Consider the following 27866-nt stretch of genomic DNA (forward strand, 5'->3'; position numbering starts at 1 on the left):
CCCCTCCCCCCCCCCTTCCCCCCCCCCCCCCCCCCCCCGCTCCTCATTACCATCCCCCCCCATACATGCATAAATCTATGTATGTATATATGTAGCTCTCTGGGCTCCTGCATCTCTGTGCCTGAAGCCCTGCTATTAAATCGATTCCTCTGGGTTAAATATTGGCCACCCGCCAGGTTTTCCCTTCCTTGCTAATGCAGTTGCTCCCCTTCTCCCCCACCCCCACCCCAGGTAATACATTAAATCACTAACCCCAAGGCCTCAAAGAGCTTTTAAGCTGGAGAGGAGTGTGCAGAAAAGGAGGGGGAGGGGAGCCCAGTGTCTAGGGGATCCACAGGGGAAGGAAGTTGCCAAGGACAGACTTGGTTACCTTGACTCTAATGTCCACTTAGTTATTCTAAGGGCTGGCCCTGAACTGGGTTGTTTCTCAGAATAGGTCTTCCAAGAAGAGAGCCCCACCATTACCCTGCCCCATCTTAGCTACCGTTTCTTCCTGAAGGGAACTGGGGACAAAATGGTGGGCTTGGGCAAGGGAGAAGCACTGTAATGGAAAGATCATTGGCCAGGGAGCCCCCCAGGGAGACGTGGGCTTGAGTCTTGGCTCTGATGCTCTGAGACCGCGGGTAAGTCAATTCTGCATTCTGAGCCTCAGTTTCCATATTTTGAAGATGAAGAGACAAAGCTTTCCGGGATCAGCTTCTCTGGATTGTGGTGAGGAAAGCCCTTTGGTAAACTATAAAGAAATATGAAATGCTGTTTATATTCCTAGGTGAAACAGCACCTGTGATTTCATTGGCTAAGGGGGCCAGTGAGGCACAAACTGCCTTGGGTGAGGGAAAGACTTGTTTCCAGAAACACTGCCCTTAGGGCACTGGCATCGCCAGTGGAAGGGATTCTCTTTTCCCATCTGGTGCCCTTGGATGGAATGATGCCAGATTCTGGAACTGGTTTTTCTCTTAGTATTAGGAGGAAGGAACTGAGTAAAGGCCATGCCAATTGTTCCTTTTCCTAAGGGAGGGAAGAGGGGAGGGAAAGCTAGAGGGCCAAGGAGTTTGGAGTGGAAGTGAAAAGGGTCATGGTGGAAAGAGTTAACCCCCGCCATTGTCTGCCACATCGACAGAGGCAGGGAAGTTGGGGGGTGGAGAGGGGGAGTTGTGTGTGGTTGTGGGGGGGAGGCCGCCAAGGGGGTGAGGGAATCTACTTTTGAAACTTTTTCCACCCACTGAAAAATCTCTCCTCTGCCATGACTCAGGCTCAGAGGAATGTGCGTTGCCATGGTAACCTTTTTTTTTTCAGGGTCTCTTGGGCTAGGGGAGGTGTGAGGCAGACCTCCTGGGGTAAGGGAAGTTGGGAACACTTTGTGAGGGCCTCCCCCTTCTTTTCCAGAACATCCCAAAGCTCTATGTGGCTTGCTCCCCTGGCTAGCCTCCAGCCCTCTGCCTGAGTAGCCTCTCTAGGCCCTTCTTTTTCTCTGCCTCTATTCTCCCATCCCCATCCCCAAGTTCCTTGTACCCACTTGTTAGAGAGAGCTGGTTTAGAATAAACATGGGTGACTGGAGATGAATAAGGAGCCTGGCTATTAGAAGGGAAACACCTTTCTCAGTGTGGACTGTTGATCTGGAGAACAGAATAGAGGAAGGAGTTGGGGTCTGAGATGAACAGATTTTGTTTCACATTGGAGGGGTCTTAAATACATGCACACATAAATATAAAAACCACTCAAAGACATAAGAAAACACAGCTACAATCATATGCTTACATACAGATACATATATTTGATTATACATATGTATATACAGACATACAAAAGCTTGGAGATCACACACACATCATTCAATAGAAAATAGATCCTAAATAAAGAGGGTCAGTAAGGACTTAGGAGCCATCCTATCCCCCCAGTTGTAGAACCTTTTCTTCCTTGGGCTATCTCTTCTGTGGGTAAGGGCTGAGCGGCATCTATGCTAAAAACCCTTATAGAATTCTCAGCAGGGCACACCCAGAGGTCTAAATGGCTTGCTCTTTGACTAAAACGCCCTCTTCCCCAGAGCTGAAGTTTACTGTGGCCCTCGCTTTAGTTGGGCCACAAACAGAACCCGTTTGTGGAGTTCTAGGCCCAAGAATTAGAAGGATTTAGCCTCAGCTTCAGGTAGCTGAGATTACAGGACAAGAAAGCATGGTTTGCCCTCACCAAGCATGCCCCATTGGGACAAGAAGAGTGTATGAGTTAATGTATATATTTTGTTGTTATATATTCTTGGAACAAACTCCTTGGAACAGTATGGACAGATCTCACAATAACAAGCTATTTGTTTAGATCACAGAGCTCATAAAATATTAGAACTGGAAGGAATCAGGACATAGACATCAGAGCTGAAAGAGGCTTTCTAACATAGAATATCAGAACTGGAAAGGGCTTTAGAAACATAACATATCAGAGCTAGAAGGGACATTAGAACACTGATCATAAAATATGAATTAGAATGGATAGAAAGAATGTCAAAGCTAGAATTGACCTTAGAGATGATTTTATCTAATCCTCTCAGCAATCCATCTATCCAACATTCATCTAGTGAATCACTTATTACATGGTAGGCTTTTTAAGATATAAAGATAGAATAAAAAAATAGATCTTGCACTCCAAAGAGATTCTACTGGAATGGAAAAACAAATGGGAAACTGAGGCCTATGGAGTGTAAGGAACTTTTGTAGGGTCAGACTAGAACTCAGGTTTCTTGAGCTGCAGCCCCCTTATACTCATCATGATGCCTGACCTGCCACTTCCATTATCCTTTTACTTCCCAGAAAAAGTGTAAGTATCTCTTCCCCAATTATTTGGGTCATTTGCTTTCTGGGGGAATCATTCACATGGGTTTTTAACAGTATTCCTCATCTATCCTCTCATCTTGATCATCTGAAGTACTTTCTCCCAATCCATAATGATGACAATCAGAACAGCCAGCATTTATTTATTTAAACACTTTAAAAAATTTGATCCTCACAGCCACAACCCTGTGAGGGAGGTAGTGCTAGAGTTATACTCATTTTGCTTATGAGGAAATCGAAGCTCAGGATGGGAACATACTTTGTCCAGGAGAAAACAGCTTCTAAATAATAAAGATAGAATTCATTCTTGGATCTAATGACATTGGACAGTGATTTGGGTGGATAGTGAGCATATCAAATTTAGAGCTAGAAGGAACCTAAGCCACCTTCATTTTGCAGATGAAGAAACTGAGGCTCAAAGAGGAACAACAACAAGGATCATAGTGGTATTAAGTAGCAGAACCAAAATTTGAACCTTGCTCCTCTAACTCTAAATATAGTGTCCTTTATCATTGTACCCCTCTTGTCTCCCAATACCTAATCTTTTCTTTTGAAACCTAGAAGTTGGAAGGAGAGAATGAAGGAACTTCACTGCATAGCAGTTGCCTTAGAAGGGCCATTGAGCTCTTGTCCCAGATCAAGCTATGACCTAATCAAAATTAGTTAGAAAAACTGTTCTCAACTCCCTAAGGGAAGGTAGGTGGGACAGGAAACCAGCTCTACGCCTCACCCTGCTGTTTGTCTACAAATGTCAACATCTGGACTGAGCTTGGTCCCCTCTCTGCACAAACAACCTGGCCACCAGGAGAGCCTTATTGGCAAGTCTGACAGTTCAGGGATGGAAAGAAACAAGTCAAACACAGATTGTTTGCTTGTGTTGTGGTCTTGCTGGGTCTGGAGCTGGCCTGCTTAGGGGCGTCTCATCTGTAGTGGCCTTCCCATTGGTTCTGGCAAGCCAGAGCCATCTTTGAGATTTTTTTCCCAGAATAATCTTAAGTTTCAGGCTTGAGCCCTTGGAGGTCCCCTCTTCATCTCACTTTGGGGTGAGGGTAGGGAATAGTGTTAAATAATCTCAGTCCTTTAGTTTTTTTAGTGACTTTGGCTGTTGAGTCAAGGTTGCTGTTTTTCCACTCTTCAGCCTTCCCCTCCTGATTTCCATTCAGCTTTACTCTGGGACAGACATAAAAGTCTTATTTGAAAATAAACACTTGGTAGATTTTTCCAAGCAATAGCCAGTTCATCTAATCCAATCCTTTTCATAAAGGAGAAAATAGACATAGAAAGCAGAAGTGACTTGGCCCAGTTGCACAGCACGTTAATGGTGGAGCTAGAATTAGGACCTGGGTTTCCTGATTCCTGATACAGAACTCTGAGGCAGACATAGGCATCTGGGCACCTAGCTTGGTGCAAAGAGCCCTGGATTTGGTCAGGGTGCTAGCATTTATTACCTGCTATATGGCCTTGGGCCTCTGGTCCTCAATTTCATATTTTCTGTGGTTGTGGGGAAAGTGCTTTGTAAACCTTTAAGTGTTATAGAATTGGAGTCATTATTATTAAAAAGGCCCTAAATGCATTGCTGTCTAACTGAAGCCTAACCTGCCTAAAATTCATATGCTCTCCAAATTCTCATATGTTGTTGGGAGCTAATTTTCTTTATGGGGTAGGGGAAAGGGAGCTCACTAGACAGACAGTATGAGGGTTGGGGTAGAGGACATGAACAGGAAGGCAGCAGAAGAGTTCTGAAAACAAACATCTAGGAACAATGCCCTAGCCAGAAGAGTCAATGAGAAGAGCATGAGATTGGAGGGCAGAGGACCTGGTTCAGATACTTACTACTGTGTTACATTGGGTAGGTCACTTAATATCTCTGGGCCTCAGTTTACTCCTTTGTAAAATGATGGGGCTGAATTAGATGGTCCCTGAAGAATCATAGGAAAAGGAACGCCTTTTTTGTTGGGTTGTTATCCTGAGCTTAGCCCCTAGGGGGAGCCAGAGAACAATGGTAGGCCCCTCCCTGGTGCCTGTCCTGCTCTCCCATACTAACGTGGCATCTGAAGGGGGCTTATGTAACCATCCTCGGTTCTATGCTTGAGCTGCAGCTTTCATTTGGGGAGATGGCATTCTGCTTCCCAAGAGCCACTGTCCCTGACTTTCAAAGATACTCATTCTCTTCTCTTCCCTGAGACAAATTCTGCCCCACCTAAGAAGCCCAACTTATGAAATGGTTCTGCCAAGCCGGCTGGCCCAAACCCAAGCCAAATCAGAACAAGGATGGCCCAACTCTGACTATAACAAAATGCCCTCCAATACACCAAATAGTGCACTGTTTATTTAGGCTAGGGTCCTTCTAAGAGTTCCTGACTGATCTATTCTTAATTTTAACTCCTCTATATGCTCAGCCCTCCATTGCAACCCTTGTAGCAGATTTTATCCTGTCTCTGATGGATGCGAAAATGGGGGTCCAGTGAGGGCAACCAACTTGTCTGCAGTCTTGTAGCCAGATTGGGGTAGAGCAAGCTCAGTTCCCCTTTTCCCCAATTAGGAATCTTTCCACTTTCCTGCCTTAGATACAAACCTATGGAGACACTGTAGGGCCAGTTTAGGACAGGACAATCTGTGGGGCCTGGCAAAGTTGACTCAATGTTCCATTGCTGTTTACAATGAAAGAGAGTAGATCTGGTCTCCCTGTAGGACCTGATATTTTTTTGGTGGTGGTGGTGTTGACCCTTCAGATTTACTTTCCCATTTCTGTGAGGTAAAGTTTGTTTATTGGGTGGAACTATTTGAAATTCCATAGTCTCCCTCCAAACCACATAACTGGAGTCTGCAGACTTGACCTTGGCCAAAGAGCCCAGACCCTCATCCTTTGGGACTGTACTTTTCTGCATCAGAGAGAGGCTTATTATCTCCCTATCCTTTTTTGAAGCCAGAGGAGCAGTGTCTTTTTATCTTGGTGCCAAGGCCAGCCAGTTAATCTATCCCAGTCCTCCTCTTCCGCTTTCTCCCAGTGGCTGATCTATATCCTATTCAAGTGTTGAGAGAACCCAGAGAGGGTACCTTGCATTTGAAGGGGTAAAGTAGAATAGAAAGGTCCTTTTCTACCCCAAGACCAGCTCTGAGAAGATTGAGTGATCTCAGTTTCCAGTGCTGTTGGCAGTAAGGAAGGTCTTTCAGAAGCTTCTAGAACAAACAAAAGCCACAGGAAGGGACTTGGTGTTCGGAACAGGAGGGGAAGGGAGTGGGGGTTCTGGCTTTGAGGACTGTCTGCTTTTTGCAGTCACTAAGCCAAGGGAAATGCCTAGCAGTGGTGTGTCAGCATATGCCTCCTCTTCTATCAGCTTCTAACCTGTGTGAGGCTCCTCAATTCAATTCAACTCAGTTTAATTCACGTCAGTTCAGACCAGTTCACTGAACATTTGTTATCTGTGTGTTATGTTAAAAGCATTGCTTCAGACAAGGGTTACAAAGACAAAAATGACAAAGTCCCTTCCCTTAAGCATCTTATAGTGATAGGTGGAGAAGCAGAGACTCAGAAAGGAGGAATGATTTGTAAGTGGTCACATTGTGAATCAGTGACAGAGACCCTGTCTAACATTATCAGATCCCACAATGTTACTGTGTACCTCCCTTAAGGAAATGTTCATTTCTTGCATGAGAAACACATAGGATGAGTAACCTAGAGAAGAGAAGATGGAGAGGTGATTCTTGTCTTCAAATATCTGAAGGACTGTCATGTGGAAGAGGGATTAGACTTGTTTTTGTTGGCCCCAGAAGGCAAAACTGGGACCAATGGGGTGATAGTTTCAGGGAAGCAGATTTCCATTCCTTATAAGGAAAAGCTTTCTAATAATTAGTCCTGTCCAAAAGGGGAATGGGATCCTTTTTAAAGTAGTGAGTTTCCCATCACTGGAGCTATTTAAGCAAAAGGTAGGTCACCATTTGTCAAGGATGTTAAAGTTCCTGTTCGGGTATAAGTTAGACTGGATGGTTTCTGAGATCCTTTCTAGTATGGAAAGTCTCTGATGAGTGCTTGTCAGTAAGAGGACTGGGAGGGGTAAGGCAATATCCAGGTTAATTGGGAAGCACAAAAACCTAGGCCCTAGGTCTAGCTTTCATATTACCCATGCAACTTCTACAAAGTAATTTTCCCATTCCTCCATTTCCTTATCTGTAAAATAGAAACAAGAATCCTTTTCCTCACCGAATTTGAGGAACAAATGAGATGATGAAGATATATGTTGAAAAGTAAAAAGAACTCTACAATCATGAGAGCGATTATTTAATAAGGTTGGACACAGCTGATAGGTCAGGATTGACCATCAATTTTTAAAAATTCAATTAACAAGAATTTATTTTCTCACTTTCCTACCTCTCTACCTGAGCCTTTTCCCTGCTCTATTGGGGGGAGGGGGGAAAGAACCCTTAAAATAAAATAAAAAACAGTCAAGGAAAAAAATTCCTACATTGGACATGTCCAAAAATGTAGACCATCTATTTTAAGAGCTATTAAAATGTCCTGGGTGGACCTACTGGATGTAGCAGGTTATCCGCTAGTGGGGAGAGATGCGTGGATTCTAGAGGCTCCATCAATTACCATTCAGCCCCCATCCTCCCTCTGGGCTGTCACAGGAGTCTGTAAGGACATCTTGGCCTTTTTAGAGCTGTCTCATGAGGGTTCCTTTAGCATTCTGCAGAGTCCTCTAGGGAGGAGTTGTGGGAGAAGGGAGGGAGGAGAAAGGGTTGTAGCTAGGAACCTAGGAAAATACTCTGGGAAACCAGCAGTTGGCTCTATCCTCCAGCACCATTTGTGGAAGCAGCCCAGTTGATGGAAATGGCACTGACGTGGGAACCAGGAAACCTAGGTTTGAATTCTTATTTTGTCACTAACTACTTTGTAACCTTGTCCAAGCTTCTTTCACTCAGAATATGTTTCCTTATCTGGCAAGTGGGGACTAGAATTTCTCTAAAGTATCTTTCTATCATAACAATTTCAGATTCTGCAGTATGGTATAATGGGATGAACGATGATCTTGGTTGCAATCCTAGCTTTTTTTCTTACTACCTGGATGACTTGTAGACCTTAGATTCCTCATCTGTAAAGCAATAGATTTGGAACAGATGATTTCTGAGAGGCCTTTCAGCTTTGATATTCTCTGATTCAGTCATAGGTAACTTCTTAAAGCCTGCTTGTCCCACAAGGACATCTTGTCTCTTAAGCTCCCTTCTTACCACCTCTTGTTTTGAATATTCTTGGTTTGCAAGCAGAAACAAATTAACATTTGCATTGGTACAGACTGCCTTCCTAGTGTATTGACATTCTGGTTGGCTGTGAAAGGCCCTTTCATAGTTCCCTAATTTGGGTCAAGGACCATTAGACCAATCACAGAACTTGGTACCTTTCTGTGAGTAAACAAGTGATCAACATTTGGGCTATAACAAGATACAAAAATGCCTCACCCAACCCACCAAGGAATTTTGATGGCTACCTTAGGCAATATCCCCCAAACACCTCCATTTTACTTTTAGAGAAAACTTCTGTCCAGAGACAGTCCAAGATCATACGTATCAGAAGCAGGCTTTGTACGATGATCATCCAACACCAAGTCTGTCATGCTTTATGTTAACCCACATTGATTCTCTTTAAGCCATTTTTATTTGTCTTTTAGAGATGGAGCCAGCTATCCATTCCAGGACCCAAGATTAAAAAAATTTACTTCCAAGGGAAAGGGGGTAGTATAGTAGCTTGTATACCTGTAATCCTGGCCATTCACCCATATAGATCTCCCTGACTTGACACACTCCTAATCATTCCTCCAGCCAACCTCTCTTAGGTCTGAGCACTGCTTTATTGAGGGACAAATAGACTTGCTCATTCAGCTCAGCCCCAAACCCTTGTACTTTGACAGAGAACAGGATTCTACCTTGAAGCCAATTTATGGCCTTGAATGTCCTTCTCTTCTGGCCACTTGGGGACAGAAGAAGGGCTACCATCCAGATGGGATGGCAGGAAAATGGAAGACAGACCCTCTTGGTTGACAGATAAACCCTTTCAGGGGCCCAAGAGGTGCATAGGACCTCTGCCTAGAAACAGACTCGGGGAAATATTTATTCTGTCCAACTCCCAGACCTGTAACCTATTACTGGTACTTCCTCCCAACCCCACCTCCAACTTCTGGCTGCCACATATAATTTGTTATATTTCAGTGTATAACTATATATTTATTTATTTTTCTTTTCAAAGAGATCTCATTTTAGACATGTAGCCTCTGTCCAGTGGTGGCCTTTTTTCAAACCAGTATGGTAAATTTCCAGTCTAGGCTGGGATCCATCCTGATGACACGATTGCCTCTCCTGGAGGCAAAGGGGTGATTTTTTCCAGCTGCAAGTCTGGCTTGTGATTGATTGCCTTCAAACAAGCTCAGACAACCCTTTCATTGATAGAGTTTCACTGGTTCGTTTGTATAGAGATGCATGCCAACTAGCAGGAGGAAGGGAAGTTTTCCATCTTGAGTCTTGATCAGACAAGCCCTGATCTGTGTGAGGGGGAAAGAAAGTTCCAGAAATCCCAAGTCATCAAGACCCAGACATTGGCAGGCTTAGGGTATCCTCCAGATCCCAAATCCATGTGCAAGAGTGGGAAACATGGCAGGTCATGAACACAGGGACTGAAGAGGCAATACAGGCCAGTGGCAAGCCCTGGGATTGAATCCCTGCTGTTATACCATCTGTGTAATAGTAGCTCAGAAGAAACACAGTGTGGCGTAAAGAATTCAGATTATAAAGAATAAAGATTCAGAAAACATGGGTTCAAATTCTACTTCTTCATTTTAAAGCTGTGTCATAATTGATAGCTTAGGGAAGTCACTTCACACCTCTGGATCTCAGGTCCCTTATCCATAAAATTCATTCATTCAGCAAACATTTATTAAATACATATATACAAGGTTCTGTGCTGGGTGCTGAGGATAAGACATGGCACAGTTTCTACTCTCACGGAGTTTAAATTATTCCGCCTCTAAATCTTATAAGGCACCTCCCTTCTCTGAGACTCAGTTTCTGCCCCTGTAAAATGGAGATAATAATACTCTTGACTATTTACCTCACAGGATTACCACAAGACAGATACCTTGTAAACTGTGAATTGTAAAAGATCAGAAATGTGAGTTATAAAGGGCTAATGAATATCTCAGAGGTGTCTGTGACCTCCCTTCCTTCTGCTAGGTTCTGTGGTCAGAAAACCCAAGAAGATGTATAGTAGTCTAGAACCAGGGTTCCAGAGGATGAGGTCTTTTTTTTTAAGTCCTGCTTTCTGTCTTAAAATTGAAATTAAGTCTTAGTTCCGAGGTGAAGAGTGGTACGGGCTAGGCAATTGGGGTTAAGTGATTTGCCCAGAACCAGAAGATTTGAAGTGTCTGAGGCTATATTTGAACCCAGAACCTCTCTAGGCCTGGCTCTTGATCTACTGAGCCACCTAGCTTCCCTGAAAACGAAGTCCTTACAGGATTAGGAGGTATGCTTTGTAAAAACCTTCAAGTGACATGTAATGTGAACTATCAGATTTATCGTGGAGGCTGAGGACATTCTAGGTCACAAATGGCAGCTGTCACCTCATTTTTCTGGGGAGAAAAGAAAAATTAAATGCAGGCATTATGCATCATATGACCAAGTTTCTGTGAAAGTTCAAAAACATTTTTTTTCCCTCTGTAAAAAAGTTTGGGTCATTTTTCAGGAACCCAGTGTTCTTTGTTTTGGGGTCTGGAACTCATTTTCTCTGATTAACACAATCTCCTGGGAAAAGATAGACCAATTCAGGATTTGATGTAGGCCACCATCCTTTGTTGGGGGTGAGGGAGTAATGGAGAGTGTGTGTGTGTGTGTGTGTGAGAGAGAGAGAGAGAGAGAGAGAGAGAGAGAGATCCTGAGATGGGAGGAGGGAGAGAAATGTACTGTGTATTGTCAAAGAAGAAAAGATGGGGGTCAGTTAGGGGCAGGATTACAGGGATTGTTTGTGCAAGGAGGAGGGTGAGAAAGGAGATGAGGAAATTTTAGAGTCGGTGAGAAGGGGAAAGAATGAATCGTGTGTAGGACAAGCATGTAACAAAGGAGGAAAAATCTAATTTATGTGTGAGAGAAAGAATGTAGGAAAGCTAAAGACTTTATGTAAAGAGAGAATGAATAAGGGAGAGGTGAGGAGATGAAGGATTTCTAGGCAAGAAAGGAAGGCATGGTGGGGAAAGAAGTTTTGAATTATACATGGGAGAGGGAAGCAACAGGAAGGGGGAAGTTTAGGTACTTGTATGTATAAGGGAGTCCAAAAGGCAAGGGGGAGTAAGACCAAAAAAAAAAGGAAAGAAAGATGGGGAGGAAACAAAGTCAGAGGGAGAGAGAAGAATGAATTGTAGAAAATAAGCTGGAGACAATTTCAGAAGTCATAAAAGCTGACACTCTTTCTGGATTCCCCACACTGTATTACTGAGTTAAAGTGAATTTCTAAAAGTTTTCAAAAATTTTCTGAAAGCTCCTAAATGATTCTTTTCCAGTGTGTGGTAGCTGGGGAACCATGGGACAGATGGAGAGCTCTCTGGCTGGAAATTTAGTTCTACAACCCAAGGTCTCTCATTGACTCAATTCTTGTTTCTTTTCTCCCACACAGGGTTGCTAGCACCATGAGGGCTTGGATTTTCTTCCTCCTCTGCCTGGCAGGCACGGCATTAGCGGCACCTGTGAGTATTACATCTCCTTAGCCACGTAACTGTTTTCTTTGTTCTTTAGGACTTCCAACCTCTCAACCCCTTCTACAAGGTTCCTAGAGAGAAGGATCCCATTACCATTCTGTACGAGATACACAGGACCAGACACACACAGTCCAACTCTCTTATTCTGTAAATGTAGAAACTAAGACACAGAGACTTTATTTGATTTGCTACAGGTCACACAGGTAGAAAATAGCAGGACTAGGATTTAAACCCAGGTCTTTGGACTCCAAATCTATACCACAGGACCTTATAAGTACACCTAATACTTCTATGTGAACTGAGATTTCATCAGTGTGAGTATCTTCCACTGAGTATATTTTCTTGGTGATTTTGAGACTTGCTATGACCAAAACATTCATTACCTTGTTGGCCAGTCTGTTGACTCTCTCTGGACTCAGAATGCAGACTGACAGACAGACACACAGACCAACCTTCACTTAGCCCATTCCATCTGGTAAAATCTACCAGAGTTTGTGCTCTATGGATACAGTCTTGGACAACCCAGGGTCATCTCCTTACCATGGGGAGGCATCAACGTATGACTTTACTGAATGATCATGGTATCAGAGATCATCAAGTCCAACCTTCTCATTTTATAGATGGGGAAACTGAGGCCCAGAAAGATTAAATGACTTGATCAATATAGCTGAGGCTAGATTTAAACCAGTCTTCCTGCTTCTCCTTCCCTCCCTCCCTCTGTCTGTCTGTCTGCCGTCTCTCCCCTCCCTCTCTGTCTAGCTCTGTCTCTCTCCCTTTCCCCCTCTCTCCCTTATCTTCCCCTCTCTCTCTTTTTCTGTATCTAGTAAAATGAGATGTAGTGGAAGGAGCCCCAGAGTAAGGGAATATACGTTCTCATCTCAGCTTTGGCACCAATAGCCCATATCCTCTTACATCAAGGATTTTTAACTTCTTCTGTCGTGAACCTTGTTGGCAGGCTGATGAAGCCTATAGAAACCTCTTGGAACAATATTTTTAAATGCATAAAATAAGATACAGAGGATTTCAAAGAAAGCCACTTATGTTGTCAAACAATTTAAAAATATTAAACACAAAACAAGTTTGTAATTAAAAAGCAATCTCTGCCTTGGGTAAGTCACTTGAACCTTGATGGCCCCAAGTTTCCTAGTCTTTTTGATGGCAGAAATGGCCTCACCTGGTGTGAGTGGGCCCTTGCCAGAGCAGGGGCTGCAGCTGGAGCTACGGAATAGCTGATGACTGTTTATTTCCTAAGAGGTGGATTCTCAGATGGTCCCGGTGGGATTGATTTTTCCTGGCATGCTTGCTTGAGAATGAGAAGAATGATTCTCCATCTGTACATGGGTCTCCAAGGACTCTCTTTCCCACCCACCAGACCTCTTCTGAGGAAGGCAGATTAACAAGTTTCCGCTCCAGAACCAAGACAGGAGACCACAAATACCAACATTAATGAGCAAGGAGAAGGGGAGCAATGCTCACAAGCTAAATAGGAAGTGGGGAGAGGGGAAGGGGGAAGTGTAAGAGGCCATTTGGAAAGATCACTGGATCTAGAGGCATATGGGCTGAGATTGAATTCTTGCTCTGCTTTATCTAGTCATGCTCCCTCAGGCAGGTCCCATCTCTTCTTTGAACCTCAGTTTCCTAATCTGTAAATTGTAGCTAACAACCTGTCTCACTGAGTTGTTATGAGGAAAAATTTTTGTAAACCTTACAGCATGTATTATGGAAGGTATTATTATGACTACTGCACAAGGAATCATGGGGCTGGGGTCTTGGCCACACACTTGACCACTGGAGATAGCTCATATTCTTGGTAAACCAGCCAGAACCAAACAGCCTTCAGGGCCAGAATTTGAATCCTTTGTTTTTGTCATCCTCCAGTGGTCTGCCCCCAGATTTTAGGTAAGTTTGAAGCAGATGTGCAAAGTACCACATTAGATTGGAGATGACCATGTCCTAATTTCATCATCATCCTTAAAGCCAAGCGCCCAGGAAGAGAATAAGTTCCCACTCCCACAGATATGGATGCCACAATGGAACAAATTCCCTTTTAAGAACATTACACATCTACAAAGAGTTTTTAACTTCCTAATACCCCTTTTTATCCATTCTCTCATTAATTTTTATCACTTTTAGGTTTGCAAATAGCCTTACACATGACCTCATTCGATCCTTGTAACAACCCGGAAAGTAGATTCTATTTTTAGTTTCATTTTATAGATAGAGAAGGTAAGATAGAGAGGTTAAATGACCTGCCCAGGATCACACAGCTAGTTAAATGTTGAAGGTAGAATTAATGCTCGAGCCTTCATGACTCCAAGTCCAATACTCCATCCATTGTGCCATCCAGACACCCCTCATTACAGCCTTACTCCACCCCAGTCAGGGCAGATTTAGCATCAATAACATCCCTGCAGCCTCTTCCTGACCTTCCCTAACAAATTCAGGTGGTGTATAGAGACAAAAGGTGGTCTTGGGGGAAGACTCCGCAAGCCTGAGCTATACCCAGGAGGAGACACTTGGACCTTGGATCAGGGCAGAGATTTCTTTTTAAATCTCCAGTTGATGCTTGAACACATGGGCTGATGGGGATATTGGGGATGTAGACACTAAATGATAACTCTAGTCCAACTATCAATAATATGGAATTAGGTCTTGATCAATGATACATGTAAAACCCAGTGGAATTGTGTGTCAGCTAAGGGGGGTTAGAGAGGTTTGGGGGAGAGGGAAAAAACATGAAATATGTAACTAGGGGGAAATATTCAAAATAAAAACAAAAACAAAAATCTCCAGTTGAAATGACAGCCCCTGAGTATCCAGTTTCCCTGGGGGAGGGTTGTTGGCCGGCTGGCCAGTTGTGAATGTGAACCTCAATGGGCCCCCTTCCCTGATTTTCCTCCTCTCTCAGCAGCAGCAAGAGGCGCTTCCTGAGGAGGCTGAAGTCGTAGAGGAGCCCGTTGCTGAGGTGACCGAGGTAAGGATTCAGTTACCCAGTTTACACACCAGGTGCTTGATGTTAGCCCTAGCTTCTTGACTGGCTCCAGTCTCATGAGGGGATCCAGGCTGACCTTGTGGGTTCTGCCCTTTGAGGAAGAGGGGAATGTGGCCCAAATGTCTCCTCCTTTCCCTTATAGCCCTTGTTCACACAAAAAGAAACATACTCCGCCCCCCCCTCCAGGTACATCTAGTACACAGGCCCCACTGAAACCCTGCAGTGGCTAACCTACTCCTGCGGGGCTCAAATCCAGACTCTGTAGCCTGGCATTCGAGGCTGACCTCCTCCATCTTTCCTGTCTCCTCTCTGGCCACCCCTCCACTTCCTCTACTGCTCTCCCTAATGCTCCTTTCATTGTCCTTTGAATATAACATGTACTTCCTTGAACGACATGTCCTTCCCTTCTTTCTGACTTTTTAAACCTAAGTCAGCTCCAGAAGCTTCCCTCTCCCCTTCTCTGCCCCTCCCTCACATCCTTGTTCATCAGGATTTCTCTTTTCACTGGATACCCTCCCTCCTTCCTGATTTTCCCATTCACTGGATACTTAGCACATGTACCTGCCTGGTAATTCTAATTTTTCACACATGTATACTATCTCTGTGACTGGACTGAAAGATCCCTAAGGAGGGCTGGGGTTTATCAGCCTCTCTGTGATCTAGCACCTCCCCAGGCCCTTCCAGAGCAGATGCTCAACCGCTCCTGGATGATGGGGAGGCCGATGACCCCACACAGGTTTGAAAGGATCTGCCGCACACTCTGGCATGCACTCTGGTGACCAGCGCCTGTCCCCGGCCAGACTTGGCAGGAGGAAAGAGTATTGCTGACTGCCCTTGGTGGTTTCTGTGTATGTTCTAGGGGAGACAGGAGAGAAGGTTGGAAAGAACTTGGTTTTATGATGCATGGTCTCTAAACTTCCTAGCTTCCAGTTTCCCCTAATCTCCTCCAAAAAAAATTGTTTTTAAACCTTTACCTTCTTTCTTAGAATCAATACTGTATATAGGCATCCTCCTCTCTATCCCTACTTATCCCAAACCCCATCCTGGGCAATGGTTGACCAAGTCCTTTTTCCCTGCCAGGAGCCTGTGGGTGCTAACCCTGTCCAGGTTGAGGTTGGAGAGTTTGATGAGCCTGCCGAGGAGACCGAGGAGGTTGTAGCTGAAAGTAAGTAAATGGCAGATTGCTTAGCTTTCCCTGACCAAGGGATGGAAATGGAGAGATGTTTAGTACTTGTGAAATTGCTTCCCACTGGAAAGTTTTACAAGGGTCCTTGGGGATCTAAAGGAGAAAGATACCAGCAGAGGCTCTGGCCTTAGAGTTTGCAGACTAGGGATCTGGGAATAATCCCTGACCCTTGGTGGCCTGGATACCCGCTAGGGCCTGGGAGGATCTATTTATAATCAGAGACGCTCGTCACTGCTGTGAATGAGCAGGAAGGAAAAATTCACAATAGGAAATGACATTGTCTCTGAAATCCCCTAGAGTTCTCTCTCTGCTCCACCTTTAGGCCTGGGCCACATAGGGTATTTATTTTTAGTCTTCCCTTATTCTCTTCCTTTGCTTCCCTGGCATGAATGAAACCCCAAAACAGCACCCTAACCCTGGTCACAGATGAGCCCCAACCCCAACCTTGTGAGGGAATCTGGATGGCTCCATGCAAATAATTCTCAAGTATTTATTCAGCAGAAGGCAGTTAACAGTATCACGGGCATGACCAGAGGCCCTAATTTTACACTTGCCCCTTTCCAGATCCCTGCCAAAACCACCACTGCAAACATGGCAAGGTCTGCGAGCTGGATGAGAACAACACTCCCATGTGCGTGTGCCAGGACCCTACCAGCTGCCCTGCCCCCGTAGGAGAGTTTGAGAAGGTAAGGGGCCCAGAGAGGATGGCAAAGAGGGAAAACAAGGGGGCCGGGATCTCTAGCAGCCTGGATCGTCCGCTGGTACGGCTTGGGGCACAGGCACTAAACCCTCCTCGGTGCGTGGGCATCTGACGGACCCTGGCCCAGCAGACGGGGCCCTGGGACTCGTGAGGGGAAGTCGCAAGGAGGCAGATTGGGTTCATTATATATAATGAAGAACTCTGAAGGGGCTGGACTGTTGTCAGATCATTCAGTATTCATGTCTTCATTCACTCCATCCATCAAAAGTCAACATGCATTTAAGTGCCTGCTAAGCAGAGAGATGAGGTTGGAAAGGTCATTCTGAGTCAGTTTGTGGAGGATGTCGAATGCCAAGCTAAGGAGTTTGGTCTCGGTGAATTAACAAGAATTCATCAGAGAGATCTACCTGGAGTGAATGAATGTGAATCTGTTCTAGGGAGCAGGGGTGAGAAGGTTGAGAATAACAGCCTGTGACTCTTCAGTGGGGTGAAGTCTCTGGAGAGGTCCGACAGCATCGGAGTCCATACCTTGAGGCTAGCAGGAAGGACCACGAGGGAGGTGAAGAGATCTCAGAGCTGTGGCTCGGCTAGCCCATTCTCTGGGTAGTTCTTGTCTTCGCTCCCTAAATGAGAGCCTTTGGAAACCCTGCCCTTGGTCTCAGCTGGCTACCGGAAAGGAGGAAGATATCCGTATTGCCTGGGGGCAGCAGGAGAGAGCCTGAGGGTGCTTCCTTTTAGTGCCAAGCAAGAAATTGTTTTGTTTTTTAAACCTTTCTGTATTAGAATCAATACTGTGTATCAGTTCTAAGGCAGAAGAGTGGTAAGGACTAGGCAAGAGGGGTTAAGTGACTTGCCCAGGGTCACACAGCTAAGAAGTGTCTGAGGCCAGGATCCTCCCCATCCCCATTCTCAATCTACTGAGCCGCCTTCAAAAAACAGGGTTCTAATAAGCAGAGAAAAGGAAGAAAATTCCAGAAGGAACTGGGATACAGCTAGAAAAGTTATCCTTCTTCTGATGAAGTCAGTTTACCACATAGAATCTGTTCCCTCCCTCAGCAGCAATATGTCTATTGAGAGGCCAGGACTTATATAGGAAATGGTTCTAAAACATGGTTCAGGGACACGACCAAGGTTCTGAGGGAGCAGAATTTCCTGGAAGGATCCCTGGCCATGGGGTCAGGCACTGGGTTCAGGACTCTGCTCTTGTTTGGGCAGAACCTTCTGCTTCTCTAGAGAATGGCCTCTATCAGGAAGGAACAGCCACGACATTGTTAAAGTAAAGATTGTTGCAGATAGGGTTTGTGCTTCATTTAGACGTTGGTCTGGGTTCTCTCTGAGGCCCCTTCCAACTCTTAAGAAGCTGCGATTAAACAAGTCTTTGGGTCTTTGCTCTCCCACCTGGAAAGTGGGTAGATGTAATGCTTGCTCCTTTGGTTCAGAGATAGCATAGGGGCCAAATGAAATGGGAAGAAAGAAAGTGGTTGGAAATCCTGTGTTCCAAACTCTTTTCTGTTCTATAGGTTTGCAGCAATGACAACAAGACTTTCGACTCCTCCTGCCACTTCTTTGCCACCAAATGTACCCTGGAGGGAACCAAGAAGGGGCACAAACTCCACCTGGACTACATTGGACCCTGCAAATGTAAGTAGCTCTAGTCTTCCAGGTAAGGGAAAGGGCGTTGGGGAGGGGTCTTGGTGACCTAGAAACTTAATAGAAGTCAGCGGGGCAATCCGAGAGCTAAAACTAACTCAAGACTGATTAGTCATGGCCTAGTATACAGGCCTGCCATCCTTTGCCCTGTCTCAGGCCACTGCTGGAGTACTAGGTTCTAGTAGAGCACTACATTCACTTCTGAGCATTGCCTTTTGAGAAGGCCATTGACTAGCTGGGGCAGCTGGGAGGCACCATAGTGCGCTGAGTGCTGAACCTAGAGTCAGGAAGACCTGAGTTCACATCTGGCCTCTGACACTAGCTGTGTGACCCTGGGCAAGTCACTTCACTCTGTTGACCTCAGTTTTCTCATCTGGAAAATGCGCTGGAGAAGGAAATGGCAAACTACCTCAGTATCTTTACCAAGAAAACCCCAAATGGAGTCACAAAGAGAAGGCTACGGCCAAAAGGACTGAACAGCAATTGACTAGCAGAAAAAGAAGGTGACCAGGGCAGAGTAAGGGCACTGGGAATTACGCTCCAAGAGGATCATTTGAATTAAGTGGGTACAGTTAGCCTGGTGGAGGTAAAGCTTAGGAGGAACATCATAGCCATCTTCAAATATTCAAAAAGCTGTTATATGGAAGAAGAGGGAGACTTGATCTAAGCCCCAGAGGGATGAGTAGGTAGAATATCAAAAAGGGTTCAAAATGATAGGAAGAAGGAACAGTTAGGTGGCTCACTGGATAGAGAACTAGGTCTGGAGATGGGAGGTTCTGGATTAAAATGTGATCTCAGACACTTTCTAGCTGTGGGACCCTGGGTAAGTCATTTAACCTCAATGGTCTAGCCCAGGGTTGGTAAACCTTTTACTATTTCGAGTGCCCAGAGAGCAAATTTAAGCTGTTTGTGAGCCCCCGGATTACTGGAGAGAGTTGAGGTAGAAAATGCTTGCTTTAGGCAGCTGGACAGAGGAGCAGGGTGTGCAAAAAATGTCCTCGGGCCCTGGGAAGAGGGGGAACAGAGCAGCTCCCCAAATGCTGGCTGTGCATGCATGCCACGGCTTCGCCAATGAGGGTCTAGCCCTTTCCATTCTTCTACCTTGGAACCAATACTTAGTTTTGATTCTAAGACAGAAGGTAAGGTTTAAACCCTCAATACTGTGTATTGGTTTTAAGGCAGAAGAGCAGTAAGGGCTAGGCAATGGAGGTTAAGTGACTTTCCCAGGGTCACACAGCTAGGAAGTGTCTGAAGTCAGATTTGAACCCAGGACCTCCCGTCTCTGGGCCTGGCTCCTAGTCCAGTGACCCACTTCGCTGCCCCCCCCCCCCCCCCCCTGAGGTAAGGGTTTTAAAAAAGAAAAAAAATTCTAGAAAGAGATCTTTTGGTTCAATAGAAGAGAAAACTTAAAAAAAATTAGAGCTGCCCCAAAGTAGAATAAGCTGCCGTGGGTAACAGTAAGCCTTTTATCTCTGGAGGACTTCAAATAGACTGACAATCCCTCTCATCAAAGATATAGTAGAGGGGGTTCACGATTCAGGTATAGGTTAAACTGGCTGAAACCTAAGGTCCTTCCAATGGTTAGGCAATGTCTCTGCCTCAGATAGCAGCAAAGCAGGTGTCAGGGAGAAGAAACACCTGGATTTCGTGCTCAGAGGCCTCTTAATGTCTACGATAGCATAAATAATCACAGCTTCAGAAAATCCTGCTGGCTCAGCACCTCAGGCCCAGGCGGGTTGCTCCTCCATCATCTGAAACCCTCAAGTTCCAACCTGCTTCCCCCACGCCCTCCCCTCTTCTGCCTGGGATAATGCTCTCATTGTCAGCCTCAGGCATCTTGGCACCAGCTGGCACCTGGGGACTGCCTCTCACCTGCTTCAGGTGTGTCTGGCATCAGAGTGCTATCAGGGAAAACAAGACCCTTCTCCTTCCCTGCATCTGGCCATAGATGTGGAGAATGTGTAACTATAGCTAGAGGGGAGAGCCAAGAGCTAAGGAAACTGTTTTCTGGGATGAAGAGCTGCAAGAAGTGATCTTTCTTTCCCAAGGGCCAACTCCCTAGTCTAGTGGTTTCTTAACCTGGGGTCCATGAACTTTTTTTTTAACCCTTACCTTCTGTCTTGGAATCTCTGCTAAGTGCGATTTCCAAGATAGAAGAATGGTAAGGGCTAGGCAACGGGGATTAAGTGACTTGCTCAGGGTCACACAGCTAGGAAGTCTTTGAGGCCAGATTTGAACTCAGAACCTCCCATCTCTAGGCCTGGCTCTCAGTCCATTGAGCCACCCAGCTGCCTCCCCTTCCCCGCCATTAACTTAAAAAATTGATCATTATATTTCACTATATTTGGTTTCCTCTGTAATCCTTTATATCTTATACATTTAAGAAATTGGTAGAAGGGGACTGTTGACTTCCCATAATTACTAAAGAGGTCTGACACAGAAAGGAGAGAGCTTACTTTCTGTGTATGCACAGGATAGGGAAGCTTGCCTAAGGCTTCTGAAAAGGTCTAAGAAGTTTTAGTGACTGCAGTAGTGTGACTTAGCAGTGAAAAAAAATTAGCAAGTTCTTAGGAGGTGCTAATAGCAGGGCAGTGTGCAGGGCAAGCCAGTTGATAGCTCTGCTATACTTTACCTTGGCTGACCCCATCTAGAGGTTTATATCCACTTCTGGGTATCCTGGCACCGGCCATGGAGCCTGACTACAAGGAGGAAGAGTCTGGAAACCACGCCAAGAATCGAGAACTGGGGATGGTTAACGATAGTTGCTCCCTTCCAGTATCTGAAGAGCCATCCTGTGGAGGAGGAGGATTGACCCCAGAGGACAGAACTGAGAGCAATCTAAAGAGGCCGATTTCAGACTCCTAAAAATCAGAGCTACCCCAAAGTGGGCCATTGCTTTGATTGGTGATGAATCCATATCATTGGAAGTTTTAAGCAGAGACTGGAGGACCCCTTTGGGTGTATCGGGAGTGGGAATGATGCTGTAGAAGAGATTCACGCATTCTTGGATTAGCCAAGGTCTTTCCCAGCACTGGGATTTTGGGGTTCTGTGATTCTGTGGCAACCAGACCAAGTCCTGAAATAGGGAACCAACCCCAAGAACCAATTTCAGAATGGTATTGGGTCTTTTCATGCCACGTAGAAACCCAGGACGGTGCCCAGGTATTTCTGATCCCATTGAAGAATCGTGTCCTCCAGCTCCCACTTCCTAAATTCAGTCCTTTTTCCTTATTTCACAAACCAAATCCAAGTCCTCCAGCAGGTGAACCTGTAGTGAAGAGCATACCTGCTGTCTCCTGTTCAGGGCAAACATATCATTAGGAAGAGCTAGTACATGGTGATCACAGAAACTAGATGAGGGGCCAACCCTTCTCCCTGGGAAGCTCAGTGTCTGCTTTAGGAGAGGATGTTTGAATGGAACTTAATGTTTTACAAAGTAATTTTACAACAGGATCCTGTGAGCTAGAACAAATTGGATTGAGAAGGAAACAGCCCCAGAAAAAGTAAACTCCTAGCCCAAGGCCCAGCGGGCCAGGTAGGAATGAAAGAAGGCAGCCACAGCTCCAGAGTCTGGTGGGCAGGGAATCCATGATCTCTAGCAGCCTAGGGAGAATCGGGCCTTGGGCTGACAACCCTGTTTTTGGACTCTAGACATTGCCCCATGCCTGGACTCTGAGCTGAGTGAGTTTCCCCTGCGCATGCGTGACTGGCTGAAGAATGTACTGGTCACCCTCTATGAGCGCGATGAAGATAACAACTTGCTGACTGAGAAGCAGAAACTCAAGGTGAGTGTGCCTCCCGGACGTATGCCTGGGAGGGCATGACATGGGATACCCCCACCCAAAGGACAGTCTCCTAGCTTCCTGAATGAAGGAGGGAAGGGGGAGGCTTTCTAACATTCTTATTTCTTGGGTGAGAAAAGAGAGCATCGTGGAAAAGAACACAGGGCCATGGGTCAGGAGAGACATAGGTGTAAATCTGACCTGTGGCCATGGGTGTTTTGCTTAACCTCAGTTTTCTCCTCTATAAAGTGGGGGTAATAGTACTTGCTATAACCCCAGCTAAGCCCCTGGGCTCTGCCTGGCCCTGCTTCCACAGGTGAAAAAGATCCATGAGAATGAGAAGCGTCTGGAAGCCGGAGACCACCCTGTGGAGCTGCTGGCCCGGGACTTTGAGAAGAACTACCAGATGTACATCTTCCCCGTGCACTGGCAGTTTGGCCAGCTGGACCAGCACCCCATTGATGGGTAAGTTGCTCATCCACAGCTGGCCTCCTTGCCAGCAGATGGAGGGGTAGTCTAGTGCCGTGGAAAGAGCCGTGGATTTGGAGTCAGGAGACATGGGGTCTGATCTAGGCTCTGCCCCTGGCCTTCTCTTCACTCTGAGCTTTCCCCCTTTGTAAAACCAAGAGGCTCATTAAAATGTTCCTTCCAGCTATGGCATCCTTCATTTTAAGTTCTTAGGCCCCTTCCCCTTATAGCTTTCTAGAATTCATTTCTTAGTTTGGCTGGGATCTAGTCATCCCTCAATCCCACTGCCCCAAGCTGAGGAACTATTGATTAAAAGTGAGACTTATTATCACTTATTATCTCACTATTATTATTATAATATCCCAATGTTATTCTATTATCTATGTTCTCCAAGGGAGCAGAGCCAGGCACCTTGGGTCTAGAGGAGGAGAGATTGGGGGTGAACCCTAGTGCTATAGCTCAGGATATGGGAAATAAGTTTTTTTTTGTTTTTTGCTTAAAAAGATGGGTCACTTCCTTGCTTAAATTGGCACTTATCCCCCTTTCAGGGGTCAGAGGACCTCATCCTCTGTCTGACTCTTCTCTACTTTCCAATTCCTTCCTAGGTACCTTTCCCACACTGAACTGGCCCCACTTCGGGCTCCTCTGATTCCCATGGAGCACTGCACCACTCGCTTCTTTGAAACCTGTGACCTGGACAATGATAAGTACATTGCCCTGGATGAATGGGCTGGCTGTTTTGGCATCAAATATCGTGAGTATCACTGGACCACCAGCCCTTTTCCCCCATACTCATTGTAGAGGTTGCCTTGGGGCCACACTGGACTTAACATAAATTCCCCTATCTCACTGTAAAGATTTGGGGGGAAGCCTCTGAGGAGGGAAAGGAGGGTAGCTATATCCAACACCCCATGGGAAACCTGCCTTGAGGGAGAACTAGTTAGTATAGGGAGGAATGCTTTCGTTTGGGGTCAAGAGACCTGGTCCATTCTTGTCTTCGCTTTTAATGCTGTGTGACCTTGAGTAAACTACTTGCCTCACCTGGACCTCAATTTCCTCATCTTTAAAAGGAAGTTGGCTAGGTGAACAGCTCCAACTTTCTGTGTCCGAATTTCCTACACCATAACAGCCTTTTGGGATGGGTGGAGGGAGATAGAAGCTTCACCAAGTACCAAATCCAGCAATAAATGTGTTAAATGTAATACTCAAGCATCACCAGATTCCCTAAAAGATTTAAAGCTCCATTTTACAGTCTTTCCCATTATTTTTTTGTCTGAGAAAGCCCAAAGCCCTCTCATCCTATGAACATTTCATTAGGCACTGATTAGGCTTTCTGAGAAATTATCCCCAATATTGACTCTAAACCCTAGTGCAAATATCAATAATATGGAAATAGGTCTTGACCAATGACACATGTAAAACCCAGCAGAATTGCTCGTTGGCTACGAGAGGGGAGTGGGAGGAAGGAAGGGAAAGAACATGAATCATGTAACCATGGAAAAATATTCTAAATTAATGAATTAAATAAAATTTTCCAAACTTAAAAAAATTGAAAATAAAAGGAAATTATTCCCCAAACTTCAAACTTTGGATTTTCTTCCTGAACCTCAATCTATGAGATAGTTAAACAGAATTGTGTTTAAAGACCATTGTGTCTGTATTCCAGCCTGGCCTTCCCCTGTAACCTTGGGCTAATCTTGTAACTGTCTTGGACTTTATTTCCTAATTTAAAATACTACTATCAGGGGGCAGCTGGGTGACTCAGTGGATAGAGAGCCAGGCCCAGAGACGGGAGGTCCTAGGTCCAAATCTGGCCTCAGATACTTCCCAGGCGTGTGACCCTGGGCGAGTCACTTGATCCCCACTGCCTAGCCCTTACCACTCTTCCACCTTGGAAATGACACTTAATTTCAATTCTAAGACAGAAGATAAGATTTTAAAAATAAAATAAAATACAACACTAGGAACATAGGCTTAGAGCAGGAATAGACCTTAGAGATCTAGTCCTTCCCACCCTACAGGTAAAGAAACTGAGCCTCTAGAAGGTCAAATAACTTGCCTAAGGTCATACAGGTAGTAAACAGTGGAATTGGAGGATGAACTTAGGTCCCTAATTTCAAACTCATTGTACTGCAAAGGGTCTTTTAGGTTATCTAACTCAGTTGCTTAACCCCAAACATTTTCTCAGGAAGAAAGCCACGTGAATGCTAGGTTTTGTCCTTAACTCTGTCCCTCTTTTTTCTTCCCCTTTGCAGAGGATATCGACAAGGACCTGGTGATCTAAGCCAGACGCCTCCTTCCCGGTGGTCCACCTTTTCCTCCCTTACCTCCCAACTTCCCATTTTCCTTTTATAATTCATGTGTGTGGTTGGTTTGTTCTTTCTCCCTGGGGATGAGGTGCTAATATAGATCTAAGTTGTGTGTATTAACGGTGCTAAAAACCAAACGGAAAATGAAACCGTGACCTTTCTGGTTGTCTAAAACTACCCTACCTGAGGGCCGCTCACTCACTCAGTCACTTCTGCTAGTCGTCTTCTTCTTCTTCTTCTGTTTTCCGCAGCAATGCTTACTGATTCCACGGTATATGGGGAGCCACTCAAATCCACTTTGACCCATCCCACACAGCGGCCCTCCTTTTTGGTTCAGATCCACACTCTCATTTTTAAAATTGAATAATTCACAGTCAGTTTTTGCAGCTCTTATGTCTGGGGCATCAGCCCTCTGCCGGGCTGGGGAGAGGAAGGAGACAAGCAAAGGATGTTGGAAAGGGTGGTGAATTTAAGAAAGTAGTGGAATGGTCCTGGGTGAAGATTTCCTGGGGTCTTCCCCAGAGAAGGAGAAATCAGTGTAAAGGAAAACTAAAAAAATCCAGAAGCACTTCAATTGAGCAATAATTTGACAAAACAAAGGAAGAGAAAAAGAAAGTCAAAGAAAAGCAGACTGTAAAGTCAGAAACCATCAAGGACACCCAGGTCCTTCCTTCCCCTCAGCCCACAAAGAAAACAAACTAAAGAAAATGCTCCCCCTGTTATTTCTGTTCCATTATTCTAACATTAGGCTATTTCTGCTTCTGCTTACTAGGACCCCCGCTACTCCCTTAAGGCAAACGACCCCCTTGCTCTAGAAGCTTATTTCTATTCTTGTATCTTTTATCTTTAAATTCTTGCCCCCCCTCAGGGAAGCCCCAAATTTGTATGTTGTTTCGGATAAAGGACCAAAAAAAAATTATGCCAGTGGATTTTTTGCTGTTCCACTGTTGTGGCTCATCCCTCGAGGGGCTTCTCTAGCTTCTGTCTGTTCTCTGTGTGTGTATGTGTGCGTGTGCGCGTGTGAGGATGTGTGATTTTTTTTTTTTTGTTTTGTTTTTAATGAAGATAAGATCTTCACTGTGAAAGGGATGTCAACTCTCTCCGGAGATTGAGGACCCTTTCGCCTCCAGTGTTCCATGTGCTGCTGCTTCTTACTAATCGTATACAGTCTTGCCACGGTGTGAGCAATTTGACAAGTTTCAGAATAAAAAGTGATTACTTGGAAACCTGCACACTTAGCCAATCTGTGCCTCTTTTTTTCTGGTGTCCTTTATTTAACAGCGCCTCATCTCAGCCACGTATCTAGATCCAGAATGGCAGAGCTCAAAGGGATCTTACTTCAGTCAATGCCACATGTCTTTATTACATTTATAATAATTTGTTCAGTTGTGTCTGACTCTGACTTTTTTGGGGGGGTTTTCTTTGCAAAGATACTGGAGTGGTTGGCCATTTCCTTCTCTGGCTCATTTTTACAGATGAGGAAACGGAGGCAAACAGGGTTAAGTGACTTTCCCAGAGTCATACAGTAAGGGAGTGTCTGAGTCTGGAGTAGAACTCAGGACTTTACGACTTCAGGCTTGGCATTCTATCCACTGCACCAACTAGCTGCTCTTTTGAAATGAAATCTCTACAATAGCAACAATAATAATAACTGACATCAGGTTAAATTTTACATGCATTACAGCATTTGAGCCTTACAACAGACCTCCTGTGAGATAGGGCTTTATCCCCATTTTTCAGATATGGAAGGAAATGGAAGCCCAGAGTCACACAGTTGCAAAATTCCAGAGGCAGGATTTGAAACCAGGGCTTCTTGACTCCCAATTCATGTTACTTTGCTCATCGCTGCAGGTGCAAAGAACAAATACACAAGCCAATGTAATTCCTGACAATGACCTTATCCTTGCCGCCCAGCCCACTGGCATGTGGACTTCTCCAGGTCAGACCCATGATACACATAAAACAACCTTTCTGCTAAGGCCCTGACCTCCAGGATCTTGTAATCTAGGTAGCGTATGAAATGGATGTGAATGGGTATGAGTTAAGGTGAAAAGAGGAAAGATCAAAAGTAATTTAAAAAAAAATTTTTTTTAAACCCTTAACTTCTGTGTATTGGCTCCTAGGTGGAAGAGTGGTAAGGGTGGGCAATGGAGGTCAAGTGACTTGCCCAGGGTCACACAGCTGGGAAGTGTCTGAGGCCGGATTTGAACCTAGGACCTCCTGTCTCTAGGCCTGGCCCTCAATCCACTGAGCTACCCAGCTGCCCCTCAAAAGTAATTCTTGAAGGATAGCTGGGTAGCACAGTGGAAAGAGTTCTGGGCCTGGCATCAGGACTTCAGACACTAGCTCAGTGTCCCTGGCCAAGTCACTTAACCCTGTTTGCCTCAGTTTCCTCATCTGTAAATTGAGCTGGAGAAGAAAATGGCAAACTACTTCAGATCTCTGCCAAGAAAACCCCAAATGGGATCATGGTCAGACATGACTGAACAACAACAAAAATAAAGATGTAATTTTTTTTCCCATCCTATTTCAGGGACCCCTTAAATCTATTGATAGACTCTAGGTTAAAAACCCTTGCCATACACAGAAGGATATAGTCCTGCATATTATCAGTGGGAAATAGAGCACAGGTGGCCTGGATGATTTTCTGTGTGTGTTATTTAAAGATCAGTCTAGCTAAGAAAACCCCAAATGAGGTCACGGAGTCAAAAAGGACTTAAAAACAATTGAATGACTATAGAATTATTTCCTATGTATGGGTGGTGAGGAAAAGAGAAGGCTCAAACATGACCCTGAAGTTTTGAAACTTGGAGCCTTGGAAAATGGTGGTGCCATCACTAGAAATAGGGAAAGAGGGATGTAGGTCAAGTTTGAGGCGGTGGAAATGAATGAAGCTTCGAACCTGCTGAATTTGAAGTGTCAGCAGGATATTTCAGAGATGATGAAAACGTAGTTGAAGAACCTGCAGAACCAGGGCTTAGGGATGAGATCAGCCTTGAAGGGAGGACATAAAAGGTCTGAGCTGGAAGGTAACAGAACAGAAAACAATATTAGAGCTAGAGGGAACCCTAGCGTCGAAGACAGAATGATAGAGCTAGTATGGACCTTGGCATATAAAGTATTTGATTCCCCTACAGGAAATGTCCTTTTTCCTCTTCTCCAATCCAAATTGGCCCACATTTCAAAGCAGAATCCCACTTCCTCCAGCAGAAATTCCATAA

At 45.0% G+C, this 27866-nt stretch overlaps 1 protein-coding gene across 3 annotated transcripts in view; it reads left to right on the forward strand.

Annotated features, from left to right (window-relative positions):
• SPARC (secreted protein acidic and cysteine rich) overlaps window positions 1–25877 on the forward strand; it is a 31680-nt gene extending 5803 nt beyond the window's left edge. The window contains exons 2-10 of one of the 3 annotated variants that reach the window (XM_044664482.1): window positions 11477–11546; window positions 14467–14532; window positions 15631–15715; window positions 16301–16422; window positions 17957–18077; window positions 21738–21871; window positions 22185–22333; window positions 22942–23090; window positions 24592–25877. In XM_044664482.1, coding sequence (XP_044520417.1) covers window positions 11490–11546; window positions 14467–14532; window positions 15631–15715; window positions 16301–16422; window positions 17957–18077; window positions 21738–21871; window positions 22185–22333; window positions 22942–23090; window positions 24592–24620 — 912 coding nt within the window. In that variant the 5' untranslated portion in view covers window positions 11477–11489 and the 3' untranslated portion in view covers window positions 24621–25877. The remainder of the gene's footprint in view (window positions 1–11476; window positions 11547–14466; window positions 14533–15630; window positions 15716–16300; window positions 16423–17956; window positions 18078–21737; window positions 21872–22184; window positions 22334–22941; window positions 23091–24591) is intronic. The other 2 variants (XM_044664483.1, XM_044664486.1) reach the window with 2 other exon arrangements.
• The last annotated feature ends 1989 nt before the right edge of the window (window positions 25878–27866 follow it).

The sequence above is a fragment of the Gracilinanus agilis genome, chromosome 2, assembly GCF_016433145.1.
Source record: "Gracilinanus agilis isolate LMUSP501 chromosome 2, AgileGrace, whole genome shotgun sequence".
NCBI classification, from domain to species: domain Eukaryota; kingdom Metazoa; phylum Chordata; class Mammalia; order Didelphimorphia; family Didelphidae; genus Gracilinanus; species Gracilinanus agilis.